Here is a 26,515-nt window from a genome sequence, read left to right as displayed (position 1 = left end):
CCATCTCTTCTCACTCTCGTCCTCACTCTCGTCCTCCCTCTCCCTTCTCGTTCTTGCTCTTCTCTTTCCTCCTCCCCCGATTTCCTTTGATTTAACCTATTCCGGTTTCGATTTCCTTCAATCTTCTTCGATTTTCGACAGTTAGGCGTCGATTTCTTCCATTTGGCTTACATTTCCCCATTCGGCGGTGGTTTCCCCCAAATTTCAGAAGGTAAGCCGAAACCCTAATTTTTTTTTCAACTAATTTAGTGTTGTATTTGAGTTAATTTTAATTTTTGTGAGTAATTTATCTTGATTGTGGCCTAATTGTGGGATTTAGGGTTAGGGTTTATGGGATTTAGGGTTCAAATTCGTGTTGATAGGGTTTAATTTCGGGATTAGAGTTGGGGTTTGGGACTTTTAGGGTTTTAAGGTATAGTCTTGAGGTCTAGAATTAGGTTTTATGTTTGTTTTTTTTTAAATAGGGTTCTCGGTTTTTGGGGTGATAGTGTTTTAAGTGCTTAGGGTTTAGTGTTTGGGGCTTGTAGAGGTTTTAAGGTGTTTTATGGTTTGGGGCTTTAAGGGGTTTTAAGGTTTAGGGTTTAGGGTTTAGGTTTTATTTTAATTTGTTTAGGGTTTAGTGTTTAGGGTTCTCGGTTAGGGTTTAGGGTTTAGGGGGTTTAGTCCGAGTTTAGGGTTTAGTGACTGCGAAGCCATATGGAGCTCTACCAGGGGTGTTAGGTGAATTTGGATTCGATGAGTTAGTATTTGCATTGTTCTAGTAATCTACAATGAAATTAGTTAGATTGATTTTGAAATGTTTTAGAATGTTGTTGAATATGTTTGAAGTGATATGGAATGTATTTGTCATGTGGTGAGGAGATTTTGGAGTTATAAATGTCCACCACATGGTATTTTATTATTTATTGGTTGTGTTTCTGTGTGTCCCTAGTTACTACGACGGGTAATGGTTGTCCGATAAAAAAAATTTCCATGATGACCATCTCGGATTTAGATTATAAATGGCTGAAAGAAGACCACAAACCCCTCGATCATATTACATTTGGACCTTCGATGATGACAACAAAATGCTCGATCTCTTAGTTGAGCAAGTCAATATGGGGAACAGGATGCCCAACCAGGTTTGGAAGTATGAAGTGTATTTGGCAAGACTATATCAAGGTCAGTAAATTATGATTGACGGTAAAATATTTTGTATGTTTTCCGCATTACTAGAACTCTATTCCAAGTCGTCTAAATGATGTTTTATCCTTGTAGGAGCATAAAGAACCTGAAAAGTATAAATAACAAGGTTGCCCTCTTTATGACAAATTGGCTTTTGGTAGTGGGAAACTCAATAGCCATGGGGAGAGCAAGTCAAAATGACAAAGACATGTGCAATGATGTCCAACATGAGGATTCACGCTTGGACATGCTCGAGGATGTCGATTTAGGTAGATATACTCCTTCGCCATTCTTTACAGAAAATGAGTCGGCACCTGATCAGTCTCCAAGTACTAACCCGTCAACTTCAAGTCATCGTAGAAAGAGACCGCAAATGGCCACCGATGATAGTATTATGTTCGTTGATACAATGACAAGAATTGCCACCCTATTGCAATCTTTACGACCTAAAGATGATGAAACCACCGAAGAGAATTGGTATGAAGCCCTCACTGAAATATCGGACCTGTCAGTAGAGATAAAGTTTCGCGCTCCTCTATTGTTAGATACACCAATGAAGAAGGACATGTTTACGAAGCTGTCAGTGGAAGAGCGACTTAATTGGATTAAATACTGTGTTGGTGAAATGTAGTCAATAGTTTTAAGTAGACTATGTATGTTGGGACGATTGTTTTGAAGTTTAATTATATTTTTTTAATTATGACTTTATAAGACATATCATTGATAGATTATGAATGTTATTATGGTTAAGATTTGGGTTTTCATGATTATTGTGTTCTTATTGTGTGAAAGAATATTGTGGGTGTGTGATTAGATATAGGTGTGATTGAAAATAGGTTATGATTGAAGATAAGGGTATATTTTTGTATTTATGACATTTAGGAAGAAACAATAATTATTGTTGTAGTCGTCATTGTGGTTGTGGTGCTTGTATTTGCAGGTTTCCATGGAAGACAAAAATAGGAATACAAGAATGATTTTATTGACATGTCTTATATACATGATGGGAAGATACTATCTCAACCATAGGTATAAACGTACATTACGTCCTCATGGGATTGGTGGTCTGATTACCAGGTGAAAATTTGGATGAAGATAGCGATGATCTTGGGGATGAAGGCAACCTATCAACAACAATGCGGAAGCGTCATGCATTATAATCCACTAGCTGCACAATTTCGAGATGCCATAGCAACTAGCATGTGGAGTGATTATTAGTGGTTGTACTTTATTGCATTTGAACATGTATGTTGTCATTCGTTTCTACTAAACTAGTAAGTTGATGATGTTAAACGCACAAACTCGTTGTTAAAAATAATTTACTCTAATTATATTCGTTGTTGTCATTTTATACCTTTTTGTCACGTGTTTTAATTTTATTTATTAAGTATTTTAATTTATTAAGTATTTTTATACTATATATTATGTTATTACAAAATAATTTATTTATTAATTATATTCATTTATGTTATTTTTAACTATTTTATGTACTTTAAATAATTTATTCTAGTCACACATCATTAGTATATTAATTTAAAATAAATTGTAATCATTAATTGGTTTAATTATGCAATTTCTATAATTAATTAAACAATTAGGTTTATTTATTATATTCCCATATGTTATTTTTTAATTTTTATTAATTTTATATAATTTATTCTAGTCACACGTAATTAGTATATTAATTTATAATAAATTGTAATCATTAATTGGTTTAATCATGCAATTGCTATAATTAATTAAACAATTAGGTTTATTTATTATATTCCCTTATGTTATTTTTAATTTTTATTAATTTTATATAATTTATTCTAGTCACACGTAATTAGTATATTAATTTATAATGAATTTTAATCATTAATTGGTTAATTATCCAATTTATATAATTAATTAAGCCATTAGGTTATTTATTATATTCCCTTATGTTATTTTAAATTTTTATTAATTTTATATAATTTATTCTAGTCACACGTAATTAGTATATTAATTTATAATGAATCGTAATCATTAATTGGTTAATTATCCAATTTCTATAATTAATTAAACCATTTGGTTTATTTATTATATTCCCTTATGTTATTTTTAAATTTTTATTAATTTTATATAATTTATTCTAGTCACACGTAATTAGTATATTAATTTATAATGAATTGTAATCATTAATTGATTAATTATCCAATTGCTATAATTAATTAAACCATTAAGTTTATTTATTATATTCCCTTATGTTATTTTTTAATTTTTTATTAATTTTATATAATTTATTCATGTCACACATAATTATTGTTTTAATTTATAATAAACTATAATCATTAATTGATTTAATTATCCAATTGTTATAATTAATTATACCATTAGGTTTATTTATTATATTCCCTTATGTTATTTTAAAAAAAAATTATTAATTTTATATAATTTATTGTAGTCACACGTAATTATTATTTTAATTTATAATAAACTATAATCATAAAAAATTACTCATTCTCTTTTTTATCTAGAAAAGGACACTGGAATCTATTTTCCAAGCACTAACACTGGAATCTGTTTTCCAACCACTTCAACTGGCCTTGACTAACACCCAAACATGAGTTAAAATTAAATAAATTCATTTTATTTCAATTCAATTTTCCACTTCATCGTGGACTAACCCCCCTCAACTACACAATAAATGATGTTGCCCCATCGTCAAATCCACAAGTAGTCGGTCGTCCTCTCCGTATGTGATAACAACACAGGCATCTGGAATTTTTGCAGACATACTGCAAGACTTGGCCATGGAGGTCATATTCAATTTACTCCCTCTTTGCTATTCGTTCATGGCTTCAGTGACACTTCCGTTAGGGAGAAGGACGACGTCAGTTCTGCCATCCTCATCAACCGCAGCTGCTCCACCTCTACCTGTAGTCTCCTGTTAACCAGAAGTCGTTGCTTTGTAACCATAATAGGACATCTTATTAAAAACAAAATTATCTTAAGGACAACACTCATTAAGATATAGCTGTTAATTATTGTTGAGAGCTTGACAACTGCGACATTTCATCAAACCAAAGAATTAAAAACACTTGGACACTTATTTATCAGCTCTAAAAGTAACTCAATCCTTTCTTTCTGGACACAATTTACATTTTATACAATATTATGGGTAGAACTCCACCAATCTCTATCTCTGTTTAACTAAATACTAACAACGGAGAGACAAAGACAATCAATCCCCCCAAACTTTTATTTTAGCTTGAACTTGGAGGACTTGAGAATGATCTGCTCCAGGTGGTGGTTGATGTCTGGCGGGTGGTCGTCGAGCCTCGGCCGCTCCGGCTGTATCCACCTCCCGTCATAGTTCCTCACCATCCCCTTGTTCTCATCCTGCCTCCAGTGTGGTGGCACAAGGTGGTGATCTTTCAGGAAGTCGCAAGCTTTGTTCACCAATGCTGGGTCTCTCCCACTTGACAAGAAGAACCTTCGGCCCTTCCCATGGTACCTGTTTTCCATTTCCGAATGCGTCAGAAGCTAAGTAAGGCTGCAACTCAACCCTCTTCTTATTTTTTTGCATTTGAACAGAATCGCATTAATCGATATTCTACTTTGTCAGAGGATTTCTGAAGCCAAGGAGAGTTGGTAGTCCTTGTAAACTTGTCTCAAGCTGGTGTGAGATGACATAGAATAAAGTATAAAATAAAATACTGAAGATGGAGAGGACAACTGTTTCCGAACATGTTCTCCATATTATAATATAATCCTCGGTAAGGGTCAATGTGATTCATCACATGCAATTATTTTAGCTTTCTTTATAAATAGAAGTAACAGGACTCCAGGGAAGATTCAAGAAGATGGCCCCTTGACCATGATGGAAACTATTATACAGAAAGGGAGAAAAGAATACTTAAACAATGGTACTCTATATGAGAGCTGTTACTCTATATGGAGAATCTATATGGAGAAACAATGGAAGGCAGAGACAGTTTGTAATTGGGGAATGGTATGAGGGTTAGATTCAGAAATCTACCAGGTAATTTGATTATTTTCATCAATGAGGCTTATGCTTCTCACCCTCACACCTTCTGGTCTCTGAATCAAAGTTTTATCTTATATATGGCTTGTATCTTCACCTAAAGATTCAGCAAACCTAAGCACAGACTATCTGAACTTTCAATCAGTTAGATAACACTTCAAACCTAAGCTTGTGCAGATGAGATTAAGGAATAAAACAAAAGCAAGATACAGCAATCCCATGTAAAATCCTGCATAACAGTAAGAGTTTTGGAGAAAAGAAGACTTACCCATCAAGCAAATGCAAGTGAACTTCCAAATTGTGGAAACAAGATGGATCGTTTGTATCCTTCAAGAAGGGTGAGTTCGTGTGATCCAGTGCAAGCTCCACTCCCACATGGGAGTAACTCCATGGCAGATGCTCCGCAAACTTTCTGACAATCATAGGCACCGTTTCATTCACAAATATCCCAGGCACCTTTGGCACAGTATCATGAACATTGACCACCCTCAACACCTTCACCCCCAGCCCCTCTATCCTTTCCTTGAATCGGCCATTCCCCACCCTTGGACCAGAGAAGGAGAAAACGCAGATCGGTATTGGCCGCCCGTCTTCCGTCACGTTTAGACCTGTTTCAGCTATGTCATAGGCACTCAATAAGGCTAATGCACTCCCCAAGCTGTGGCCAGTGAAGGTGATGCTTATCTCCTCATCTTTGTAGTGATGCACTAATCTCCTCACTTCAGTCAAGATCTGCTCCCTTGCCGAGTACTTGCAAAATCTGCATTCCTCCACCTTATCAGTGTACAGATTGATGAACCCCGACTCGACTTTCACATTAGGATATGGGCAAGGTATACCCTCCGAGGAGACCGGCACCAAGAAATCCATCAGGTCAGCCACCCACTCCAACCGCGTCACGGTGCCTCGCCACGCCACAATGATGTCCCGGCGGCCGATACGTTTCGAGGTATCATCGGAGGAGATGGCGACGTAGCCCATCCAATTGGCATTCGGGCTCCACACATTGGCTCGCCCGGACTTCTTGAAGAAATTGGGGAGGTTGATGTTGGAGGTGGCGTAGAGGAACCGAGTCACCTCGTAGCCCACCTCACCCATGCCAAGATCCTCGAAGAATTTGCGACAGTGGTATTTGCTGCTGCCACAGTACTTGGAGAAAGGATCGAAGTCGAAGGCGTCGTAGCACGCTTGAGCCATCTCCCCGTACTTGATCAGCTCGCTGCGTAAAAGTGGGTCTATTGGGTCGAGCAGTCCGACCCAATCATCTCGACCGTGCATCTCTTGCCACGAGTCAGCCAAACTTCTTCCTGTTTCTTTCTCTCCTGTTGCAGCTCCTGCTTCGTCTCTCTCCCCCTCCAACTCTCTGATGGTGGACATAAACGTTTCATCCGTCTTTGGTGATGCTCTAACCACCGTCAAGGATCTCCTTGTCCGAGACCTCTCGAGCTTTAGATCACATGATCGACCACTGAAATTCAACAGCACGGACTTACCCTGAGACCGAAATTTTCCGGCGATGGATTCTTGAAATGGGGGAACCGCGTTCTTCACAGAGACGGCCATGGAGGTTGGAGTTTTAGAAGGAGGAGACCAAGGTAAGTAGGTTTGCCCACTTGATGGGTATATATATAAACTCATTAATGACAGTAAATAGCGTGGCAGTATGATTCCCAAGATAAAAAAATCAAAATAGTTCACCAAGATAATGATCCATTTGAGAAGAGATAAGGACTCTGATAGTAAAAAAACATTACTGTGGCGAAATTTCCAGAAAAGATACTCAGCAGAATAGTCGTGTGAAGCAGGCTCTACCCGACGCTGACAGGAAAGTAGTTCATCTTTAATAATAATGGCAGCGTCGTCTTGAAAGGGAGATCGGATGTATTTTTTGTAGCATTTTCATTGGAAAATTAAATGTTAAAGAGGCATTCATTAACTAGTTGGATTTTCACCATAAGAATAAACCATTCCGATCATTCCCACGTGTTCCCCGTTGCTACTATTCAGTACTGTGTGAATGCAGAGACTCTTTATTAGTTTTTCCAGGAACGAGTTGGATTCGCGAAGATGCGTCAAAGCTTGTGTCCAAGGGTTAATCAGTGCCTAACTTTTTAATATTTTTTTCTAAATAATACAGATTTTTTTCATGAATAATACAACATACTTTCGATCAGCGGAGAAGACGAAATGGTTCGCTCCCGATGTTCAAACCAGCCGAAGAATTGACGGCCTCTTTTCCGGCGTGGAGGTGAACGCGCGAAGCGTGCCGCCGTTAAAGCATCGCCTCCAGTTGAAATTCCGTTGGGGCGTTAGATTTCCAGCTCCTCTTTTCCTTTTTCTCTTTCGTCTTTCCCCTTCCTGCCCATCCCCACCACGACCGGCGATCAGAGCTCCTCCAACTTTTCTCCTTCCGGCTCGATTTCTATTTTCCGGCGACGGGGGGGGGGGGGAGGGGAAAGAAGGAATTTTAGGTATTGGTGACGTGGCAAGTTGACTTTGAAAAACCGGTATTAGGGAAATATTTTTTGGAATTTAATATATCGGTAAATATGTTTTTCAAATTCGGTTTTTGGGTAAATGTCACTATTATAATTGTGTCAAAACGATTGTCACGCTCTGGAGGTAAGATGGTCCAAGTCAGCTATTTTTGGCCGAAAGCTGTTCAGTGAAGACGGTGAAAGCAGAATGGAGGAAATTTTGAAGCAAGTTAGAAACAAGTCGCATTCTGCCACTAACGTTAAAATCGTTAATTTTTTTAATTATAAAAATAAATTAATTAAACCAAGTGTTTGAGTTAATAATATTTTAATTACTACTATTAAATCACTAATACAATAAAGTAAATAAAAAATAAATAAAATTAATAAATAAAAAAATATTATATTAATAACATAGGATAGATTTTTTACATGCATTAATTAATAATATATTTTCACAAAATTAAAAGTAATTAATTAATAAATACATACTTTAATTATATTTTATTTACCAGAGACTTAAATATGAAGTTTAATATAGTAATAAAATTGATGTAGTGTTGAGTTGCGTCAGGTGTTGATCCGGCGCCACATTAATTTTTTCCTAACTTAGGAAAATCAAAATTTCCAATAGTGACTTCTTCCCACGACGCCGAAAAACCAGAGATTACGGCAAACAAATAGAGAAAATCAATCCAAGCAGCTAATCAAACTCCAATTGAATTTACAGAGCAGATCAATACAACTTGTCCTCAAACTCGAAAGTAGGGCCTGTATGCCAACGTCTCTACCTATGCCCAAGTAGCATCCGCGATAGCTATGTCCACCCTCTAGATGCCCAAAACTGGAGCTTATTTTATTTTTTATTTTTTTTATTTTTTTAGTTGGCCTCGGTTCGAGTTGGCTTGGGTTGACTCGGTTCAGTAAGCCCGATCCAGTGCATGACTCAGCGTATTGTGCTAATTAAATTTTCCTAACTTAGGAAAATTGTAATCGGAAGCCTCTTCCTCCTTATGCGGAAATTTCGCCGACAGGTCGTTTGCCGCTATGCTACCGAGATGGGGGTTGATCGAAAATGTCATCGACAGAGTCTCCTGCTTCTTCGATGGCGAATTGCAGCCCGTTGGGGTTTCACCGTGTGGAGAGTTTCTGAGACAGAGGGCTTTCGAAAACCTGTTAAGCTTTGTTTCTCAACCCCCCAGATTAGAGAACCCTTGCAGAATTTTCGCTAACGGAGTCTCCTGTTTCTCCGGTGGCGAATCGCAGTTTCTTTGACATGAAGGATTTTAAACCGTGGAGATGAAAGACTGTTTCATCCCCTACATCCAGATGAAATGTCATATGCACTCTACTAACGACTTCATCTGTTGAAGGGCGTCATGCGGTTGAAGATCATCTATAAATTTTTTAATAATTGAAGGTAAATATAGCCCCATAGCCATGGTTTTTTTACTAAGTGAGTCACTCACCTTCCCTCTCCTTCAAATCAACTCTTGTCCGCATTTGACTCACTAACGACCCAGAAGTCCAACTGATTATCAAATTGAAGTTGTAAAACGATGCTTAGTCACATAGGATAAGTGTTTAAGATTTCATCTTATAGTAATCACATGATAGCATGTTTACTTGTTTCTTGATTAAAACTCCAAAGTGATTAGGACGGACCTCCCCGTCCCCTCCTCCATTGATAGACTTTTAAGGTGTTCTTCTTGATCCCGGGGTGAAACAGAACGATCGACAGAGCAGCCATGGAAACGTTCATAGGCCAAGCGCGCCTCCCGAAATTCGCCACCCCTAAACGTTACGATATCAAGCTCAAACCGGATCTCTCCGCCTGCACCTTCGCCGGAACCCTAGTGGTCGAGCTCGATGTCGTCCTTGAAACTAAGTTTCTCGTCCTCAACGCTACCGAACTCGTCATTGGTAACTCTTCCGTTGTATTCAAAGTGTCGAACTCTGATAAGGTAGAAGAAAGCTGTTAATGCTATCTGTTTTGTGTCGGTACGTGCTAAATAGCTAATACTCCTCTCTGGTGTTTGCGTTTCTCAGGAAATTTGCCCGAAAGAGATTGTTCTCGTTGAAGATGACGAGATTCTGATTCTGGGTTTCGATGAGTTTCTTCCTCTTGGGAGAGGTGCTCTAGCCATTAGCTTTGAGGGGACACTAAATGATAAGATGAGAGGATTCTATAGAAGGTTTTTGTAGTATAATTAGCTTGTTTTTGGTTTTATTTTTTTACTTTGTTTATTTTATAGACCGTATTCATTGGATTTGTTGGCTTCTTTTTTAAAAAAATTGTGTTTCTGTGACTGTAGTACGTACGAGTATAATGGAGAAAAAAGGAATATGGCGGTCACGCAATTCGAAGCAGCAGATGCTAGACGTTGTTTTCCATGCTGGGACGAGCCTGCTTTTAAGGTCAAATCTCCATAATATATACATTATGTCCTTCTCTGTTAGTTTTGCTGGAGTGGATCACGTAATCCGTACCTTTCTGTATCTAGTCTAAGCATTATGGAATTAAACTGTCTGAATTATACGGACTTTGATCTGGTAATCAATAAGCGGGAAGGAGGGAGTAATATTCAATTGCCTAACCGTTTGTGTGCATCTTACTGTACCTGTACAGTGGTATTGATATGCTTTGATTTAGCACTTAAATTACTCATGTAAAGTTTACTTATTGTTACTCTTTTATACAATTTCAAACACATTTTTTTGCTCAGGCGACATTCAAGATAACTCTTGAAGTACCTTCCCAGCTGGTGGCACTGTCTAATATGCCAGTTCTTCAAGAAAAGCTTGATGGGCAACTCAAGACAGTTACCTTTCAGGAATCACCAGTCATGTCAACTTATTTGGTGGCTGTTGTTATTGGTTTGTTAGATTATGTTGAGGCCTTCACTCCTGAAGGTAAGGACTGTAAGCATGTGCCCCATTTACTTAAGAGTGGCTTCTGACATCCCCTGAGTTGCATCAACAGGGACAAGTGTTCGTGTTTACTGCCAAGTTGGTAAGGCAAATCTCGGAAAGTTTGCTTTAGATGTTGCTGTGAGGACACTTGATCTCTACAAAGTGTATGTTTTGACTGTACTATGCTTTAAACCTGCTTTTTTTCTTACTCTTATGTGCTTTTGTACTGGTGGAACCTTATTGCAGGTACTTTTCTCTACCATATTCCCTACCAAAGCTAGATATGGTTGCAATCCCTGATTTTGCACTTGGAGCAATGGAGAATTATGGTTTGGTTACATATCGTGAAACTGCTTTGCTTTATGATGATCAAAATTCGGCAGCTGTTAACAAACAAAGGGTAATGTATGAGTCACAAGAAGAGATGTGAGGCAATTGTCTCATCAATTTGAATTATCTTTTCTATTCTATGCCACATAGCTGTCACAAGGTCTTAAGCTGCTTATATGCTATTTTTAGATTGCAATTGTTGTTGCGCATGAATTGGCACATCAATGGTTTGGCAATCTTGTGACGATGGAATGGTGGACTCATTTATGGCTTAATGAGGGGTTTGCAACATGGGTACAAATCCAAAATCTTGCCTCTCTCTGATGCATGTAACTGGTGCTTGATTTGTATTCATTTGAAGCACTGATTACTAATCTGTATGATACAGGTCAGTTATTTGGCGGCTGATCATATATTTCCTGACTGGAAAGTTTGGACTCAGTTTCTTAATCAAACTGCTGAGGGTCTCAGGTTAGATGGCTTGGCTGAATCGCACCCTATCGAGGCAAGCACTTTGAATCATTTAAGCATTTTAATATCTACCACAAGAGCTTCTTATGTTGGAACCTTAGTACATCTTACCACTTTTTAGATTTTAACATTTCAAGTTATAATTACAATCCTGTCATTAAGAACATATATTCTCTTTAACTCTGCAGGATATGTAATAGAAACTTGTTAAAGTGTTATAGAAGAAAAAAAAAAGAAACTGGTTAAAGGATTGAAGCACTTGTACTTTAACAGTTAGGAGAGAGAAAGCTGGAATTCTTGGTTTTCTCCGTACAAACTTGTCTTCTCTCAACTCCTTTATAAAATAAAGAAAAAGAAAGAATTTTGGAAGAAGTAAGTGAGGAAGAGAAGAAGATAAGAGAAGGAGAAGGGGAAGTCTCACGTTGAGAGAAAGAGACTGGTTAGTGGATCTGTACAATCCCTAACCTCTTTATTGATAATTTAAGTGATTTTAGTATTAGATGGCTGGACCAACTAATGTAAAATTACCAAAATACCCCCAACCTTTAATGCTCGCCCTCAAGCTGGAGAATGTATATCCACTAATTCCAGTTTGGAACAAAAATCAACAAACAGACCCTTTCTAAGGGCCCTGATAAACAAATTGCCAACTTGCTTTGTAATATATTAAAGGCAGCATTGGAACCAGTTGTAGTTTTACCATTTTTCTTCAGCCCGAAGAACTCTGTTATATACTCTCTCCATGTATGATCACCATCATCAGCCAGTATTTGTGCCCGTACATCATCATACTATGGTCCCAGCCGTCTAGAAATTGCATAACCGGAATCTGATTTTTCTCTCTCCAAATCTCAATAGCATCAGTAGTAAAAGGATGAAAAACGCTAATCTCTTGCAAAATGCCTCTCATCTCTATAAAGTATTGAGTTACACTTCAATCACCCCTAATCATACCAAAAAACTTTATATAAAAGCTCATATATTCTTGACAGATTAGTTTCTTGGGAGAAAATAGCCTTCAATGCATCCCAAATCTCTTTTGATGTATTACAGCTCATAACCTGGTCACTTAGATTTTCTCCCATGCAATTAACTAGCTAAGTCATAACTTTACTATCTTCAACTTTCAGTCCTCATTAGGAGGAACTAGGGGACTCTCTTGCAGAAATTTGAGCTTTTTTTTGGCCTTAAGAAACATTTGAAGAGACCTGGACCTATTAATCTAGTTTCTTCCATTCAGCTTGGTAGAGTTTATCTGAATAATGTGTGACTCCTCGGAATCTGAACTTTCTAAGCCTCTTGAGGGTGAAACTACTCACCAGAGTCTGCCATTAATTCATTTCCAAGAAACAACTCCATAACACTCACTGAGATATAATTCAAAAATGTATCAAGATTAAAAAAATGCAAAGAATTAGCGTGCGCAAGTAACATGGATCTCACGCACCATGAAATAATTAGAGTACCAAACTCCAATGGGTATAGGCTCACTAATACTATCCACCAATTCTAAAAAAACAAAACAACAACATACCAAGTAGTTAATTAGGGTTAACATCGGCTCTAATGCTGATGATCTAGGCAGACACAGGGTCTGTGAAGGGAGTGCTGGCAAGAATAGGGTAAGCGAAACCCTAACAACCCTCAAGAGGCACAAATATCACATAAGGTTATTCAATTGACATCACCAACCACCAACCCTAGGGTTATGGCACAAATAAATGGAAAAAGGCTAAATCTTTACCTTCAATCACTTGCAATTTTATGAAATTCTCCATCTTGGGAAACTTCTAGTTTTGAGGGGTAGAGGATTCTCTATTTAAAAAAACACATCCATCAGATTGTTTACTCTCTGATACCATGTAAAATAAAGAAAAAGAAAAAAATTTGGAAGAAAAAAGTAAGGAAGTGAAGAAGATAAGAGAAGAAGGAGAATGGGAATTCTCACATTGTGAGAGAAAGGCCTCTTTATTGATAACTTAAGTGATTTTAGTACAAAATGACATAATGCCCCTACTCGATTTATCTTAATTACAGCTATCAAACAATAATAAGAAAATGTCAAAATTACACCCGTGAGTATATCTAATTCTCCTCTATCCAATTAGATGATTAGGCCACAATACAGTAGTAAAATTACCAAAATACCCCTTCCTTTAACATCCTTCATGAAAAATTCAGAAAAAATATTGTTATATAAATTTCTAGAAAAAAATGAAAAAAGTGTATAATTTAAGGTTTTTCAACAAGGTCTGTAATGTTTTAAACATTTTTTTGAAAAATTCAAACTTTAGCTAGCTATGTGCATTATCTTTCAAATATTTGTTTGCTTAATGTAAAGTACCCATGCTTATATATAATAGTTCTTTATGTGCATTATCTGTCAATGGCATGTCATGGTTCAAAGAAGATATGTAGCAATGTTGGATCATGTCTGTAGTTGTTAAGATATCTATCTGAGACTTTGTATTATTTTGCAAAGTTTGATATCCCTCATATAAAGCATATGTCACAGGTGGAAGTAAACCATGCTCGTGAGATTGATGAGATTTTTGATGCAATAAGTTATAGAAAAGGTGCATCTGTTATTCGAATGCTGCAGAACTATCTTGGTCCTGAGAGTTTTCAGGTTGGTAAATTTGGATTTTTTTTTTTTTGTTGCTTTATTTGAAAAATAAAACTGTGTTAGTCTAATCTTCCAGCCGAAAGCACTTTCTAGTGATGATCAATCATCACTTGCAGTTAAATGTTTCATATGAAGGTACTTAGCAGTCTTGAAGCTTGATGAAGTCTGAATTTCTGCAGGCATTCCAGACATGCCAAATGAAACATGTCTACAAAGCTAGAGTGCGGTCCCAAAGATCCAATGTGGTTGATCTGAATACCGAATTTGTTTATTGGATCATGGATGTGACTTATTACAAGACAAGGAATATCTTTGCAGGTGGTCCAGACCAGCTTTGTTTGCATGATTCCTGCTAGGATACTTGAAGTGGAACCCTTGTTCAACTTTGCCATATTGTGGCCACATGTCATTAAACAATACTACAATAGACATTGTGTGTAGTTCTAGTAATGAGAATTCATTCATCTAAGCCACCGTATGGCATATTTATCCTAAACAGTGTCTGACATATTCATACTTTGTCAAATTTATAGTAATACGGTCATGTTGTTTCGAGTAGACAAATCTACTTATCCTTTCAGCAGGCTATTCTGTTGGAATGAACATTTTCAAGTCTCTTATTTGGTGTTTTTATTTAATTAGAGATCTCTGGCCTCATACATAAAAAAATATGCTTCTTCAAATGCAAAGACTGAAGATTTATGGGCTGTTCTCGAGGAGGAATCTGGTGAACCAGTGAAGATGATCATGAGTTCCTGGACAAAGCAAAAAGGGTATCCTGTGGTTTATGTGAAAATGAAAGAAGCAAAGTTGGAGTTTGAGCAGGTTTGTCAATGGGTAGCTTATCTTACTAGTTTTCAATTAATAGTTACTTTCCCAATTAATAATTTCCTAGGTGGCATATCTCTGAATGTAATGGCTAAATCAGTAGGCAGACATGCTTTGACAAAAAAGTGACAAATTGGAAGCCCAGGGGGAAGGGATGGAATTGTTGAACAAGGTAACTTTGAAATTTGAACTCTCACTGGGAAAAGATACAAGCTCAAGTCTTCTTCTTGGCCAAATGCCTGGTTCACTCAACTTCCCTCTGGTTCAATTTGAGTACTTTCATGCACGAAAGAAGTAATATTTCATTAACAATCTTATTATTTTCTATTTCTTTCCACCTCATTTATGGTTTTGGAAGCATGCAATATTATTTATAAACATGCTTTCAGCCAAGTTACTTTGAGGCATAAACTGCTTTTATGTCGGATCTTCTTTGTTTTTATTTAAACTAACTTTTTCATCTTTTTTAAAAGGTTTCTGACTTCATCATCTTCTTGTCAATAACAGTCTCATTTTTTGTCAAGTGGGCATGATGGGGATGGGCAGTGGATTGTCCCTATCACTGTGTGTTTTGGCTCTTACTCTACTAGAAAGAGTTTCCTTCTACAAAAAAAAATTGACAACTTGGGCATGGTGGATCTTATAAGTTCTTCAGGTAAAGCTAGCTTGCAGGAGAAAGGGAGCCAAGGAAGTAGGCAACAGGACAACCCAGACTTCGAGTGGGTCAAACTTAACATTGACCAAACTGGTTTCTATCGTGTGCAATATGATGATGAGCTTGCAGCTAGACTGAGATATGCAGTGGAGGCTGGTTGTCTATCTGCGACTGATAGGTTTGGTAAGTTCAAATGTATGCAGTGATAATTTCTGCCTTTTTAATTTTTTTAAATTATGCTTTAATAACAAATAATTTTATGGCAACTAAAAGTAATTTATCTTCAACATCATTTCAAAAAAAAAAAAAAGTAATTTATCTTGTACCTTAGGTTTAGTGGATTAGTCTACCATATCTGTAGCTAGTGGCTTGGTGAAACCCTGATATGTTAAGAATGATATGCTACAAAGTTTCAGATGTTGTCAGAGAAAAACCATTTATGAGATGGTCATGTTTTTCTAGATGTATGGAGAACCCTTCTAGTTATGGCTCAGGGTTGCACCAATAAATGGAGATTATGTTTCATTATATTACCTTGTTAATAGCTATACTAATTGTAGCTCTATATTTCCTTATGTCAGGCATTCTGGATGACTCATTTGCCCTTTGTATGGCTGGCAAGCAGACATTATCCTCTTTGCTCTTCTTGATGAATGCATACAGGGAGGAATCCGATTATACAGTTCTCTCATGTTTGATTGAGGTAACCACTCTGTTCTAGCTGTGACCACTTCTCTGAATTAATTTTTTGCAGTGTAAGATTACTGATTTCTGTCTCTGCAGGTAACTGATAGAGTTGCAAAATTGGTAGCTGATGCCCTCCCTGAGTTGTCAAATGATGTCATACGATTTTTCATCAATCTCCTCCAAATTTCTGCTGAGTTAGTAATTTAAAACTATTCTAACATCTTTGTGCTTCCTATGCTAAAAATTTCCAAACTTGTTGTTTTTATTCTTTTCATTTTACTATTGAATTTGTTTACGAAAACATCTTTCATTTGGTGGTGAGTGCCATATAGTTACAAAAGTGGGGATTGAATTGTAAAATGTTGAATTTCTAGGAAAGAGAAAAACTTCACTTGACTTGTTGTAATTTGCGTACTATGAGTCTCTATTTATAATTGAGGAAACAAGTAGAATCCAATTATAATTAAACTACCCTCGTCCCAGTTATACTCAAAGTTAAACACTAAAAGATAAATCCTAGAATAATCGAACAACTGAACATAAATAGAAGACTAACATAACTAAAACACCTTTAACTAAGACTCGTCTGTGAGACCTTCTCTTGTGACTTTTGTAAGACTCCATAATAATTTTGGCTTTGTGAGACTTCTTGCTATGAGAGTCATGTAAAACTCCACCATACCTACTCTTCAACACAAAATTATATGAATGGGGAGCTTTTTAAATAAATGCTACAGTATTATATTTGGTTTCTCTGTGGCGGTGGATGGGGTTGTGTTTTTTGAAAAGACAAGGGGGAAGTAGACCTTTTAGGCTCTTCATGCAGAATGGTTTGATTTTTATGCGTCTCAAAGAGAATGTGGTTATTGTTTATAGATAGTTCCCTGTAAATTACAAATAGGTCTTATCATGAACATTTAGAAGACAAGCATTTGCAGGCTCTGTTTTCTTAATTTTTATAAGTATGGTTTATTAATTGATTATTGCTTCTGTTTCTTCTTATTCATTAGATTGAAGGAAAACTGGACTTGATAAAATTATATTCTGTTACACTTAAGTCAAGGATGATGCAAAACACTTGAAACTTTTCTTTATGTTTTTGTTGGAAAAAATACTTGAACAACCTTTCTGATGGATTATCCCAGAAAATTCAGAGAGGAGAGCAGGGCCAGTGAGAGTCACTTGGAAGCAATGTTGAGAGGGGAGCTTTTGATTGCTCTTGTTGAATTTGGGTATGATGTGGCACAAACTGAAGCTCTTAGACGTTTTAAAGCTTTCCTTGATGATAGAAACACAGCTTTGCTACCCCCAGATACAAGAAAGGTTGAAATTGTTACAAATGAATCTGACCTAATGACTGTTGAACTCCTTATTTTACTCATGCTTATGTTTTGTTCTTTTGTCTCCTGTAGGGAGCATATGTTGCTGTTATGCGAACAGTGAACCGTTCAGATAGATCTGGTTATGAATCTCTTTTGAGAATCTACAGAGAGACTGATTTGAGCACTGAAAAAGTTCGAGTACTGAGTGAGTCCAATAACTCAATTTTAAGTTTGAAACAGTAGTACTATTCAAACTTATGTTCATAGACATACAGAACATTTGTAAATGTGTAGAAGACTTACGACAACTTGGATAACCTTCTCTGCTAGCTTATGTTATCTGCTTATTAATAACCATAGTTTTAATTAAGAAATGTGTTGTAATCAGGATCTGGTCCCATGCATTGCACAAAAAAGCCTCCCTAAGTTTTTATGGAACTGCAACTTTGCATCCGCTAAAGGCGCAATTTGCAGGAGACCTTTTTCTTTTCTTTTTTAAATGTTGATCACACACTCATGCACAATACACCGAAGACCCTGGTAAGACTTGAACCTAAGACCTTACAGAAGAACTTCCGCACCCCTTGTGGCAATTGAGGTAAAGGCCCCGATGTAGTACATAGCTCTATTGTTGAAAAAATTGCTGAAGTTTTTATGGACAGGCTAAGCCATCCTAAACCATTGAAAGTTTATGAAAAAGGGTATTAGTAAAGGAAAGGAAAGATAACATCTTTTGTGAAGTTGGGTTCAAGGCCTATCCCAAAATGACTAGTCATCTTAGGAAACTTCTTTCCCAACTAATAAACTCAATATATTTGTTCTCATTAATCCATGTGAGACTATTCCTTAACACTCACCCTCACGTGTAAACCCTCTAGGTTATAACATGTGAGTAATTTTGGGTGGAGGCCCACATATGAGTACCTACTCTGATACCATGTGAAGTTGGGTTCAAGGCCTATCCCAAAATGACTGGTCATCTTAGGAAACTTCTTTCCCAACTAATAAACTCAATATATTTGTTCTCATTAATCCATCTGAGACTATTCCTTAACATCTTTTTTTTGGAAAATTACTGTTTTAGGAAAGAACGTTTGTGGGAAGTCACTGTTTTAGGAAACAGGACACTTTCCTAAAACAGTGACTTTTCAAAAGAGTACGGTTTTGTCTTTCAGTCTATATGTTTCCTTTTCTATTTCCATTCTCTCATGAACTATCAATGGCTTAGGATGGCTTAGTCTGTCCTTCATAAGTTTCAGCACGTTCAATATTAGAGTTATGTGCTACATTAGGTCCAATCTAAAATTTGCAGGTGATAGACCATTTCCTATCAAATTAAATGTATTAAGTGGTTTTCGCCAAGGTTCACTACTTGCAGGCATAAAACTTGTATAGGGGATACTGTCACATTTAGAGGAGGCTGCAAAGGGTATTAGCCAATACTGAGCCTTGTAACTTCAGCTAAGTTGGTTATTCACTACGTGATACAGTACTTAAACAAAGACAACAAGCTATGGTTTTCGTTCAGCTTATTGGTTATTTTAGTGATATTACTTGTTCTGTGGACCATCTACATATGATGATCAGCTCACTTGTTACTTAAGTGCTTGTGACTACGTGATTGTACTGTATTTGAATAGCCTCCATAGTACTCTCATGGTTCAAAAAAGAACCTTTTGGTCAGTTCCATTTTAGTTGTAATCAAGCACATTTGTTTGTTGTATTCTGCAGGTTCACTGGCATATTCTCCTGATCCGGAGATTGTTCTTGAAGTTCTAAACTTTTTTCTAACTTCTGAGGTATGCTGAATGGATAATCTTGGCATTCAACGCATGGCTGAAGCCAGCTCACTAGTATCATCGGGCTTCATGTCATTGCCACCTTTCAAAGAACTCTTCTTATCTTTATTTGGTTCCATCATTTTTATCCATTCAAGATATTTATTGACATTCGACTGTCTAGGTTCGAAGCCAGGACATATTTCATGGACTCTATGGGATAAGTGCTGAAGGGCGGGAAATTGCATGGAAATGGCTAAAGGTGCTTCTGTTCAACATTATATTTGCTTGAAGCTTCTCATGCATATGACTTGGATGAATCAAGTGTAGTTGCAGTTATTTCTCAATATTCACTGTTTGCTGATTACTAACCCTTGTTGGTTGGTTGGGAGTAGGACAACTGGGATCACATCTCTAAGACATGGTCTGGACTTTTGTTAGCCCGTTTTGTGGGTGCTATTGTGTCTCCGGTATATTTCTCTCTCTCTCTCTCTCTCTCTCTCTCTCTCTCTCATATATCATTCTCATGGAAAAAGTTTCTGTTTTAGTTCTCTTCGGATGAGAAAGCAGATGAGGCAGAAGAATTTTTTTCATGCCGCATGAACCCAGCAATGGTACGTACTCTGAAGCAGAGCATTGAACGTGTCAGGATAAAGGCAAAGTGGGTCCAGAGTATAAGGAATGAGAAAGATATTGCAGAGGTAGTGAAGGAGTTAGCATATAGGAAGTACTGAGAAACAATCCCATTTGATTGCTGCTTTTAAACTTTGTTAGAACAAATCAATAAGTCGATGATCCTACAATGGAGAATAATGGTTTTGCTTTATTAGGAGAAGAAAATAACTCATTATTTAAGCCATGTAAATTGTAGGTTACTGTTTAAATTGGCTCATAAATGGTGTGAGATTCTTACCAACAATCTCCCACTTTTTTAACTGAGTTTCCCTGATATCTTCCCAAACCCCAATCTCATAGCATAAGTCTGGCCTTATATATGTTATTGCATAAATTAGACTTCCAATTATAGCAGCATATGGATATCTATCCACATAAAGTTTTTTAACCTCGTTTTATGGACAAGTCATTTTTATCATATTTTTTTACCTTTTATAATAGGTGATAAAACTAAATTACAATTTTCCATGTCAAACCTTTTAAATATGGTATTCTCATACCCATCTTGAGATAATCTTAACAATTTCAATTTTTTTCTCCTCTCTGCTACTCCACTATACTAAAGAGTATAAAGAACTGTAGTTTGTCTACAAATGCCATATTCTTTACAAAAATTTTGAAATTCATGTGAGGTATATTCATCTCCATTATTATACTATATTGACCAACTACAAATACAAGGATATTCAGATTCTAAACCCAAAGGTAGTCCTGATACATTAAAATCTATATTTGGGTATTTATCTTTACGTTTGATGGCAGTGCTATTTCATAGCATAGTAAAAAGCAAGATTGTATTGCTCAATCTACAAGGAAGTTGAATATATTGCTTGCTCAAAAGCTACCAAAGAAGCCAGGTTTGCTCTTACAACAGATCCCAGATGTCATAATGGCTTTAAATACATTCAAGTCAAGTATCATTATGAGAGAGAAATTTTAAGAAAAAAAATCACAGATCATCTCGAAAGTGTTTGATGAACATGAATCTTACATGTACTCTCTTAAAACTCTTTAATAAGTTGATATATAATGCATTGTGTTACACATGATTATGTATTTTTATATTTTACTTTCAACATGCAAAATTATGATAATATCATGATAATTGTGAAATATCAGTTGCCATATTGTCATTCGAAATGCTAAGCAAACGATTTATGAAATCCACATGGATTAAGGGTGCATCTGGGCAAATACTTTTAAATACCCGGTGAGGTTCAAATGAGGTGAAAATTGGTGTTTTATTTCAGATGAGGAAGTAAACAAAGGCTGAACTCAGTCAGAGATCAAGCCACATTATTTTAAGAGAAAAGGGTTATCTCCTTCTATATACCAAACATACATAGGCTTGTGGATGTGGTAAGCTTATACATGCCATCACATTCTCCCCACTGTATAACCCATTTCAATTTTCCAGTGCAAAGCCTTGCACACTAAAGAATAATTCCCAAGGGGTGCCAAAAAGGTGAAAGTGCATTTTCATCAATTAACATTTATGGTACACCTTGACTGCAAGGCCCTCCTTCCCTTCTCATCATCAGAAGTCTGCAAAAGGGCAGAATAACTTAGATTAGATGAAAAAAGAGAAGGAAAGAAAGTACATTCCAGGGCCTATTTCAAAATTAAACATGTTGATGGTAAATGAGTTTTTCACCTGTCGAGAGGGAAAACAAGGGACGAGGACCCTCTTTGAACCATCTGCTAAGCGTTTGCGAGGAAAATGGTCTGTCTCAGACATAAAATCATTGAAAATCTGCAAGTATTTTCAAAGACATCAGCTGAAGAGGAAGAAATGATTACAGTTTGTGTAAATTATTGTTTTAAACCATCCCCAATGTTCAGAGTCACCATGCCAATGCAATTGAAAATTTTTTAGTTCAGCAAAGCTTCCAATTGGAAAATGAGTCGTGACTTCATCATTTTGGTAATGGGAACTGATATTTCAAAAGGGTAACCACTTAGTCTTGGTATTTGCATGTTAATGTTTTTTTACCTGATTATGGATTGCTCCAATTAGAACATCTCCACATCCAACAGCATACACATTTTCCAGACTGGGGCAGTGAAGCAATAGCCTTGCTGTAACAGAATTGTGAACCAAGACTTAAACATGCTGCCAACAGTTTTAAGGCACACAATGTCTATTCATGAGATTCAACAATCAATCTGCATTTGATAAAACATCATAAGGCCCCTTACCTGGATGCAAGTTTGTACAGGAGTTGAGATTAAGATCATTCAACTCTGGACAGTTCAGACATAAGGCCTGCAAGCCAGACAAAACATATCAGAAACAACAAAGAAAAGAGAAAAATTGTGCCACAATAAAGTCCAACCATTTCCCAAGGAAGAAATAGTCCAACTACCCCACATTTCGGAGTTACACAAGGCCAATGGATTACAGGCCCACCTTGCTTTTCCAGGAGGCCTTTTTATAAGTATTAGGCAAGGTAGGTGTTATATCATAGGATCAGAATTCAGAAAGTATCATCTTATCAAAATTGGCCAAGTATTGAATTGTAAATAAGAATACTTAAAAAGATTATATATTGCATTGCAACATACATCTAAACCAGAGCAACCCCATAGACTAAGTTTTCTTAATCGCCCATGTTTGATAATCAGTTTCTGGTACATCGGATGGTGTTTTGTTTTAGTAACTCTCTCCTCATAATTTGGTTCACCGCTGGAGCTGTCCTGTTCAGCAGTTAAGTCTTCGGCACTAGGGTCAATTATTGTCATTCCACAGTCTATAAGTTGTAAGTGAGGCAATTGAGCTGTAGCAAATTGGATGCCACCTGTCAAGCAATGTCTAGCAATGAGCAGCCATATAAATAATGTAAATTAAAAATACGAAGAGATGTGTAAACGGTTACTTGAGGTAATATTAGGACAATGTGCAAGAGAGAGTCTTGATAAGGTCTGGGGGAAAACATTGCAGATCATGCCAATCCCACTGTCACTGATGCTTGATCTGAAATCAGAATCCAAACTCATGAGCAACCATTTGTGTATTCTGAAATAAACAATAGCTAAGCAACATTTCACATAAATGACAGACAAAATCCATTACACAAATTTCTAATCAGGAACTTTGCATACCCACTCAGATCAAGTAATTCCAGATTTGTGTAGCTTGATGCTATAGCAGCCACAGATGCATCAGTGATTTCTGCACCTAGTACCAGTGACAGCATCCGCAAGTCCCTGTGAAATTTTTTTTGCAGCACTCGTCAGTCCAAGAAAGCAAATCAAAAGCCAAATAGAAAAAATAAGATGGAAACTAAAAGAGTCAATGCTGCATCGCAGGAAGAAGTACATCAGAATCAGTTAGCATACAACATAAAGGATTTGGTTCCTTATAGATTATTTGCACCAAAGAGGAAATATTTTGAATCAAAGCTACATATCCAACATGCATATCTTGGTTTCCACTTTTAAGTTTAAAATGACAATATAAGTTAGATGTGATGTCCCAACAAACACATCATGCACTTCCTTATTGGTGAGTCCTCTATCATCAAATGGAGTGCTCAGGGCTTGATTGGTTCTTCCTGTGAAGTCTTTGGAGTATATTTTCACATTTGTTTGTTTCCAAATAAATGTATTTTAAATAATATAGAATTAAAGACACACCCTTTCTCGAAAAAAAATAATATGGAATTATCTTGCATGTCATTAGCACTGATACCATATAATAATAACATTTCGTGCTGTCTTATAAAGATTCTAGTGCTCATGGGGCTCCCTAAATAAATAGAAGAAGACACAACATGAAAATACAATGTTATAGTGGTTACAGTTATTGATTATTTTGCTCGAGAAAAGCTTCACACAGTTCAAACAAGGTTCAGTGAATTATCTTGCTCGAGATAAAGACTAACAAACCTCAGGTGTGCTTGGGCCAGAGAAAGGACAACATCATGTGACAGCCGAACAGAGGCAATATGCATATTTCTCAACCTTGGGCAGGTTCTTCCAAAATTGTCCACCATCATAACAAGATCAGTTGAATCATTTTCTTGGTGGGAAAATTCCAAAGAAAGTTCCTTCAACTTTGGGCAGTTGATAACCTATACAAACCAACAAAAGATGTAAGATGATGCTTGATACTAGGACAAACATGAGATAAGGCAAACACATCAAGTACATATCAGGTTAAGGATCAAAGCTTACTGTTCTGGAAATGGAGTGAAGATCTGAAAGCCAAAGAGTTGAGAGACTTGAAGAACAGATGTTAAGAGAACCAAGGTTAGTGCATCCTTCAATTTTAAGTGTAGAAAGGCATCTTTTTTCTGCAACAAAACGACCCAACTCATCCCTGTAGCACAAATTCCACAACATCTGAGTCATTTAAGTTGACACAACTAAACCCAAAAGCAAACAGTGTTATTACAAAGAATAATCATTACTAAAAAGGAAAAAAACAACCATAGGAATCAACTGCAGATCAATAAACCCCGGCCAGAGGAAAACAACCAAAGAGAAAGAAAAAACATCACTACTGTTAGTAACTAGTCTTAAGATAAAGTATTGGAAATTGTCAATGTTGTGTAAACAGACCCTCACCATGAAAAGCAATGGAAAATAAGCAAGAAACAAATCCAATCTAGTATTCCATAATCAACACGGAATATATGAATTTGTCTAACTGACAAAAAAAAGTAAATTAGAATGAATAGAAAGGTGGCTTTTTAAAGAAATGCATCACCCACTAAACTGCATCATAGCGAAGGCAGAAAAAATAACATTTAAAAAAACAAAAAAAAATCGTGCCATATTATACGAGCAAAACATACCCAGACATCCAACTGATTGCGTTTTCAGCTGTTCTGATATTCAACGATTCCAGATTAGGGCAGGAGAAAGCTATGCAGGCCAATAATGTTGCGTCTAAGTCACTGCAATATCCATCAGAAAGGAAAAAAATCAGTTCATTGAGCTAGCAATAAACTATCTTATCTTTCTATAACAAGTTAAGAGATTTTTTTTCCTAGTGCCTTCCGCTTTTAACCACTCTAAGAGCATACAGAACAAAAATATGTATATACAAAACAAAAGTGAGGCAATGTAACTTCTTCAGAAGCTCAGTTTGGTTTTGTCACTCCTATGATTTTATTCGCAAAATATAACACCCAGAGTTTCAAAATAGACAAAAAAAAAACATAATAAAAAGGAGGAAGGGAGGAGAAAACACGGTAGATTCCAGACATCATGCAAAACAAAAGTTTGCTGAAAATGTAGATGAGATCATATCGATATCTTAAAATCAGAAAGAAGCAGCATTACATCCTCACCACTAGCGCCTTTTTGCCAGAAATTTTCGCTTCCAACACTTAAGAAATAGACATACTACGTCGATACAAAAAAAAACAAAAGCAGAGCAGTAAGATTGGGAAGAGCCTGCTGGAGAAGAGGAAAATGTGACGCATCGACCTCAATCTTAGCATAAAAATGTTTACTTTTACCTTCTTTTAGAAAAAAGAAATCGCTTGTTACCACTATCAAGAAAGGTTGCATTTTGTTGTGTTTAGTCATTCGTTTGTTACGATGGCTACGAGTTCATGCAGAACCAAAAGTGTCCCATAAACGAAGAGCCGAATCCCAAAGGCCCCAACCTTTCCATCCTAAGCGTGAGCCTGAGAAGCCCAGTACATTTCTGCAGCAGCGAGCCAACGGATCCGAGCCTAGACCGAGGCGGGACCGGGAGTCTGAGCTCATCTACGGAGCGCCACAGTCGCTTGGCGCAGTCCCTCCATCCGCGGCAAACCTGAGCAGCCGACAGCAGCGATGTCGGTCCCGCCCGCCGGAACACCTCAACGAGGCAGCTCCAAGGCAGCGGCCCGCAAGACCCTGACTCGTCATCCGAGATTGGCGCTACGTGATCAACAGCCCCATCGTCGTCGAACGAGAGAGCACGACGGAGGTGGTGGTGATGACCAGATGGCGAGGACTGATTGTAGTCCAACTGCGCCTGGCGTGGCCAAGACGGAGTTGGAACAGGGTCGGTGGGATCCACAGTGACATTACAGTTGTGGCCCTTCTTCGGAAGGCCGCAGCGGCCACAGTTGTAGTTTCCCCGCTTTTTGCCGCGCTTCAGAGAAGCCGCGTCGGCGCCGGGGGAGAGCTGCCGCTGCTGCATTTTCCGCTCTCTCTCTCTCTCTCTCTCTCTCTCTCTCGATCCCTCGACCCTCGCCAGAGACAACGGAGACCAGAGAAAGAGAGGGGGGAAAGAGAGAGAGAGGACTCCGAAGAAAAAGAGGAGCGGCGCTGCCGCTCGTCTGTAAGGCGCGGGAGATGAGGGTTAATTTCGCGCCACTTTTTCTCTGATTCGCCCTTGGAAACTTGAAAAGGAGCGTGGGTACGTCGAAGTACGAAAGTACCCCTATGTGCCAATTTTAAAAATTTTAAATTGTCTAAAAGAAAGTTTGATTTACAAAAAATAACTCTTTTGCCCTGCCAAACCTAAAATGAATGTCGAGGTCTACTATCTTACGGGTCTTTCGGATCTTGCGCTGATTTCTTCTGCCTTGAACGGAAATCCCGGCTTTAAATTGTGAAAAAAGGTTTAAATTCTCTG

At 37.2% G+C, this 26,515-nt stretch overlaps 4 protein-coding genes across 4 annotated transcripts; 2 read left to right on the top strand and 2 right to left on the bottom strand.

Moving 5' to 3' along the window:
• Positions 1-1,342: 1,342 nt before the first annotated feature.
• Positions 1,343-1,795, top strand: LOC137948495 (uncharacterized protein At2g29880-like). Its single transcript, XM_068794581.1, has one exon. The coding sequence runs from the start codon at positions 1,343-1,345 to the stop codon at positions 1,793-1,795; it is 453 nt and encodes a 150-aa protein (XP_068650682.1).
• Positions 1,796-4,157: 2,362 nt separating this feature from the next.
• LOC137948353 (phospholipase A1-Igamma1, chloroplastic-like) lies at positions 4,158-6,779 on the bottom strand. Its single transcript, XM_068794421.1, has 2 exons — positions 5,442-6,779; positions 4,158-4,642 (listed from the first exon to the last, which is right to left on the bottom strand). Exons 1-2 carry the CDS (start codon positions 6,734-6,736, stop codon positions 4,387-4,389), a joined length of 1,551 nt encoding a protein of 516 aa, XP_068650522.1. The 5' UTR covers positions 6,737-6,779; the 3' UTR covers positions 4,158-4,386.
• A 2,523-nt stretch (positions 6,780-9,302) lies between these two features.
• LOC137948288 (aminopeptidase M1) lies at positions 9,303-20,253 on the top strand. The gene is made up of 19 exons (XM_068794324.1): positions 9,303-9,614; positions 9,700-9,845; positions 9,966-10,068; positions 10,377-10,563; positions 10,634-10,727; positions 10,810-10,963; positions 11,083-11,187; positions 11,282-11,398; positions 13,880-13,993; positions 14,633-14,815; positions 15,326-15,656; positions 16,055-16,176; positions 16,257-16,354; positions 17,306-17,483; positions 17,573-17,687; positions 19,214-19,281; positions 19,445-19,522; positions 19,656-19,730; positions 19,809-20,253. The coding sequence occupies exons 1-19, from the start codon at positions 9,399-9,401 to the stop codon at positions 19,992-19,994; spliced, it is 2,670 nt and encodes an 889-aa protein (XP_068650425.1). The 5' UTR covers positions 9,303-9,398; the 3' UTR covers positions 19,995-20,253.
• A 919-nt stretch (positions 20,254-21,172) lies between these two features.
• Positions 21,173-26,144, bottom strand: LOC137948368 (F-box/LRR-repeat protein 17-like). Its single transcript, XM_068794446.1, has 11 exons — positions 25,554-26,144; positions 24,735-24,836; positions 24,112-24,256; positions 23,824-24,008; positions 23,038-23,142; positions 22,812-22,909; positions 22,501-22,733; positions 22,135-22,201; positions 21,929-22,014; positions 21,590-21,688; positions 21,173-21,480 (listed from the first exon to the last, which is right to left on the bottom strand). The coding sequence occupies exons 1-11, from the start codon at positions 26,075-26,077 to the stop codon at positions 21,418-21,420; spliced, it is 1,707 nt and encodes a 568-aa protein (XP_068650547.1). The 5' UTR covers positions 26,078-26,144; the 3' UTR covers positions 21,173-21,417.
• Positions 26,145-26,515: the final 371 nt, after the last annotated feature.

The sequence above is a fragment of the Aristolochia californica genome, unplaced genomic scaffold (assembly GCF_029961685.1).
Source record: "Aristolochia californica isolate CCGP_79_NKW_82.1479 unplaced genomic scaffold, dmAriCali1.0.hap1 SCAF_13, whole genome shotgun sequence".
NCBI classification, from domain to species: Eukaryota; Viridiplantae; Streptophyta; class Magnoliopsida; order Piperales; family Aristolochiaceae; genus Aristolochia; species Aristolochia californica.
This window is presented reverse-complemented; position numbering and strand designations above follow the sequence as displayed.

Excerpts from the sequence above, each read along its gene's own strand:
- LOC137948495 (XM_068794581.1), top strand. The coding sequence starts at position 1,343 with ATGGGGAGAGCAAGTCAAAATGACAAAGACATGTGCAATGATGTCCAA.
- LOC137948353 (XM_068794421.1), bottom strand. The coding sequence starts at position 6,736 with ATGGCCGTCTCTGTGAAGAACGCGGTTCCCCCATTTCAAGAATCCATC. Across the intron at positions 4,643-5,441 it reads CACTTGCATTTGCTTGATGG|GTACCATGGGAAGGGCCGAA; the intron begins GTAAGTCTTCTT and ends AATGGAAAACAG.
- LOC137948288 (XM_068794324.1), top strand. The coding sequence starts at position 9,399 with ATGGAAACGTTCATAGGCCAAGCGCGCCTCCCGAAATTCGCCACCCCT. Across the intron at positions 11,399-13,879 it reads CTGAATCGCACCCTATCGAG|GTGGAAGTAAACCATGCTCG; the intron begins GCAAGCACTTTG and ends CATATGTCACAG. Across the intron at positions 14,816-15,325 it reads CAAAGTTGGAGTTTGAGCAG|TCTCATTTTTTGTCAAGTGG; the intron begins GTTTGTCAATGG and ends TGTCAATAACAG.
- LOC137948368 (XM_068794446.1), bottom strand. The coding sequence starts at position 26,077 with ATGCAGCAGCGGCAGCTCTCCCCCGGCGCCGACGCGGCTTCTCTGAAG. Across the intron at positions 24,837-25,553 it reads CTCACGCTTAGGATGGAAAG|TGACTTAGACGCAACATTAT; the intron begins GTTGGGGCCTTT and ends TGGATATTGCAG. Across the intron at positions 21,481-21,589 it reads CTTGTTTTCCCTCTCGACAG|ACTTCTGATGATGAGAAGGG; the intron begins GTGAAAAACTCA and ends GCCCTTTTGCAG.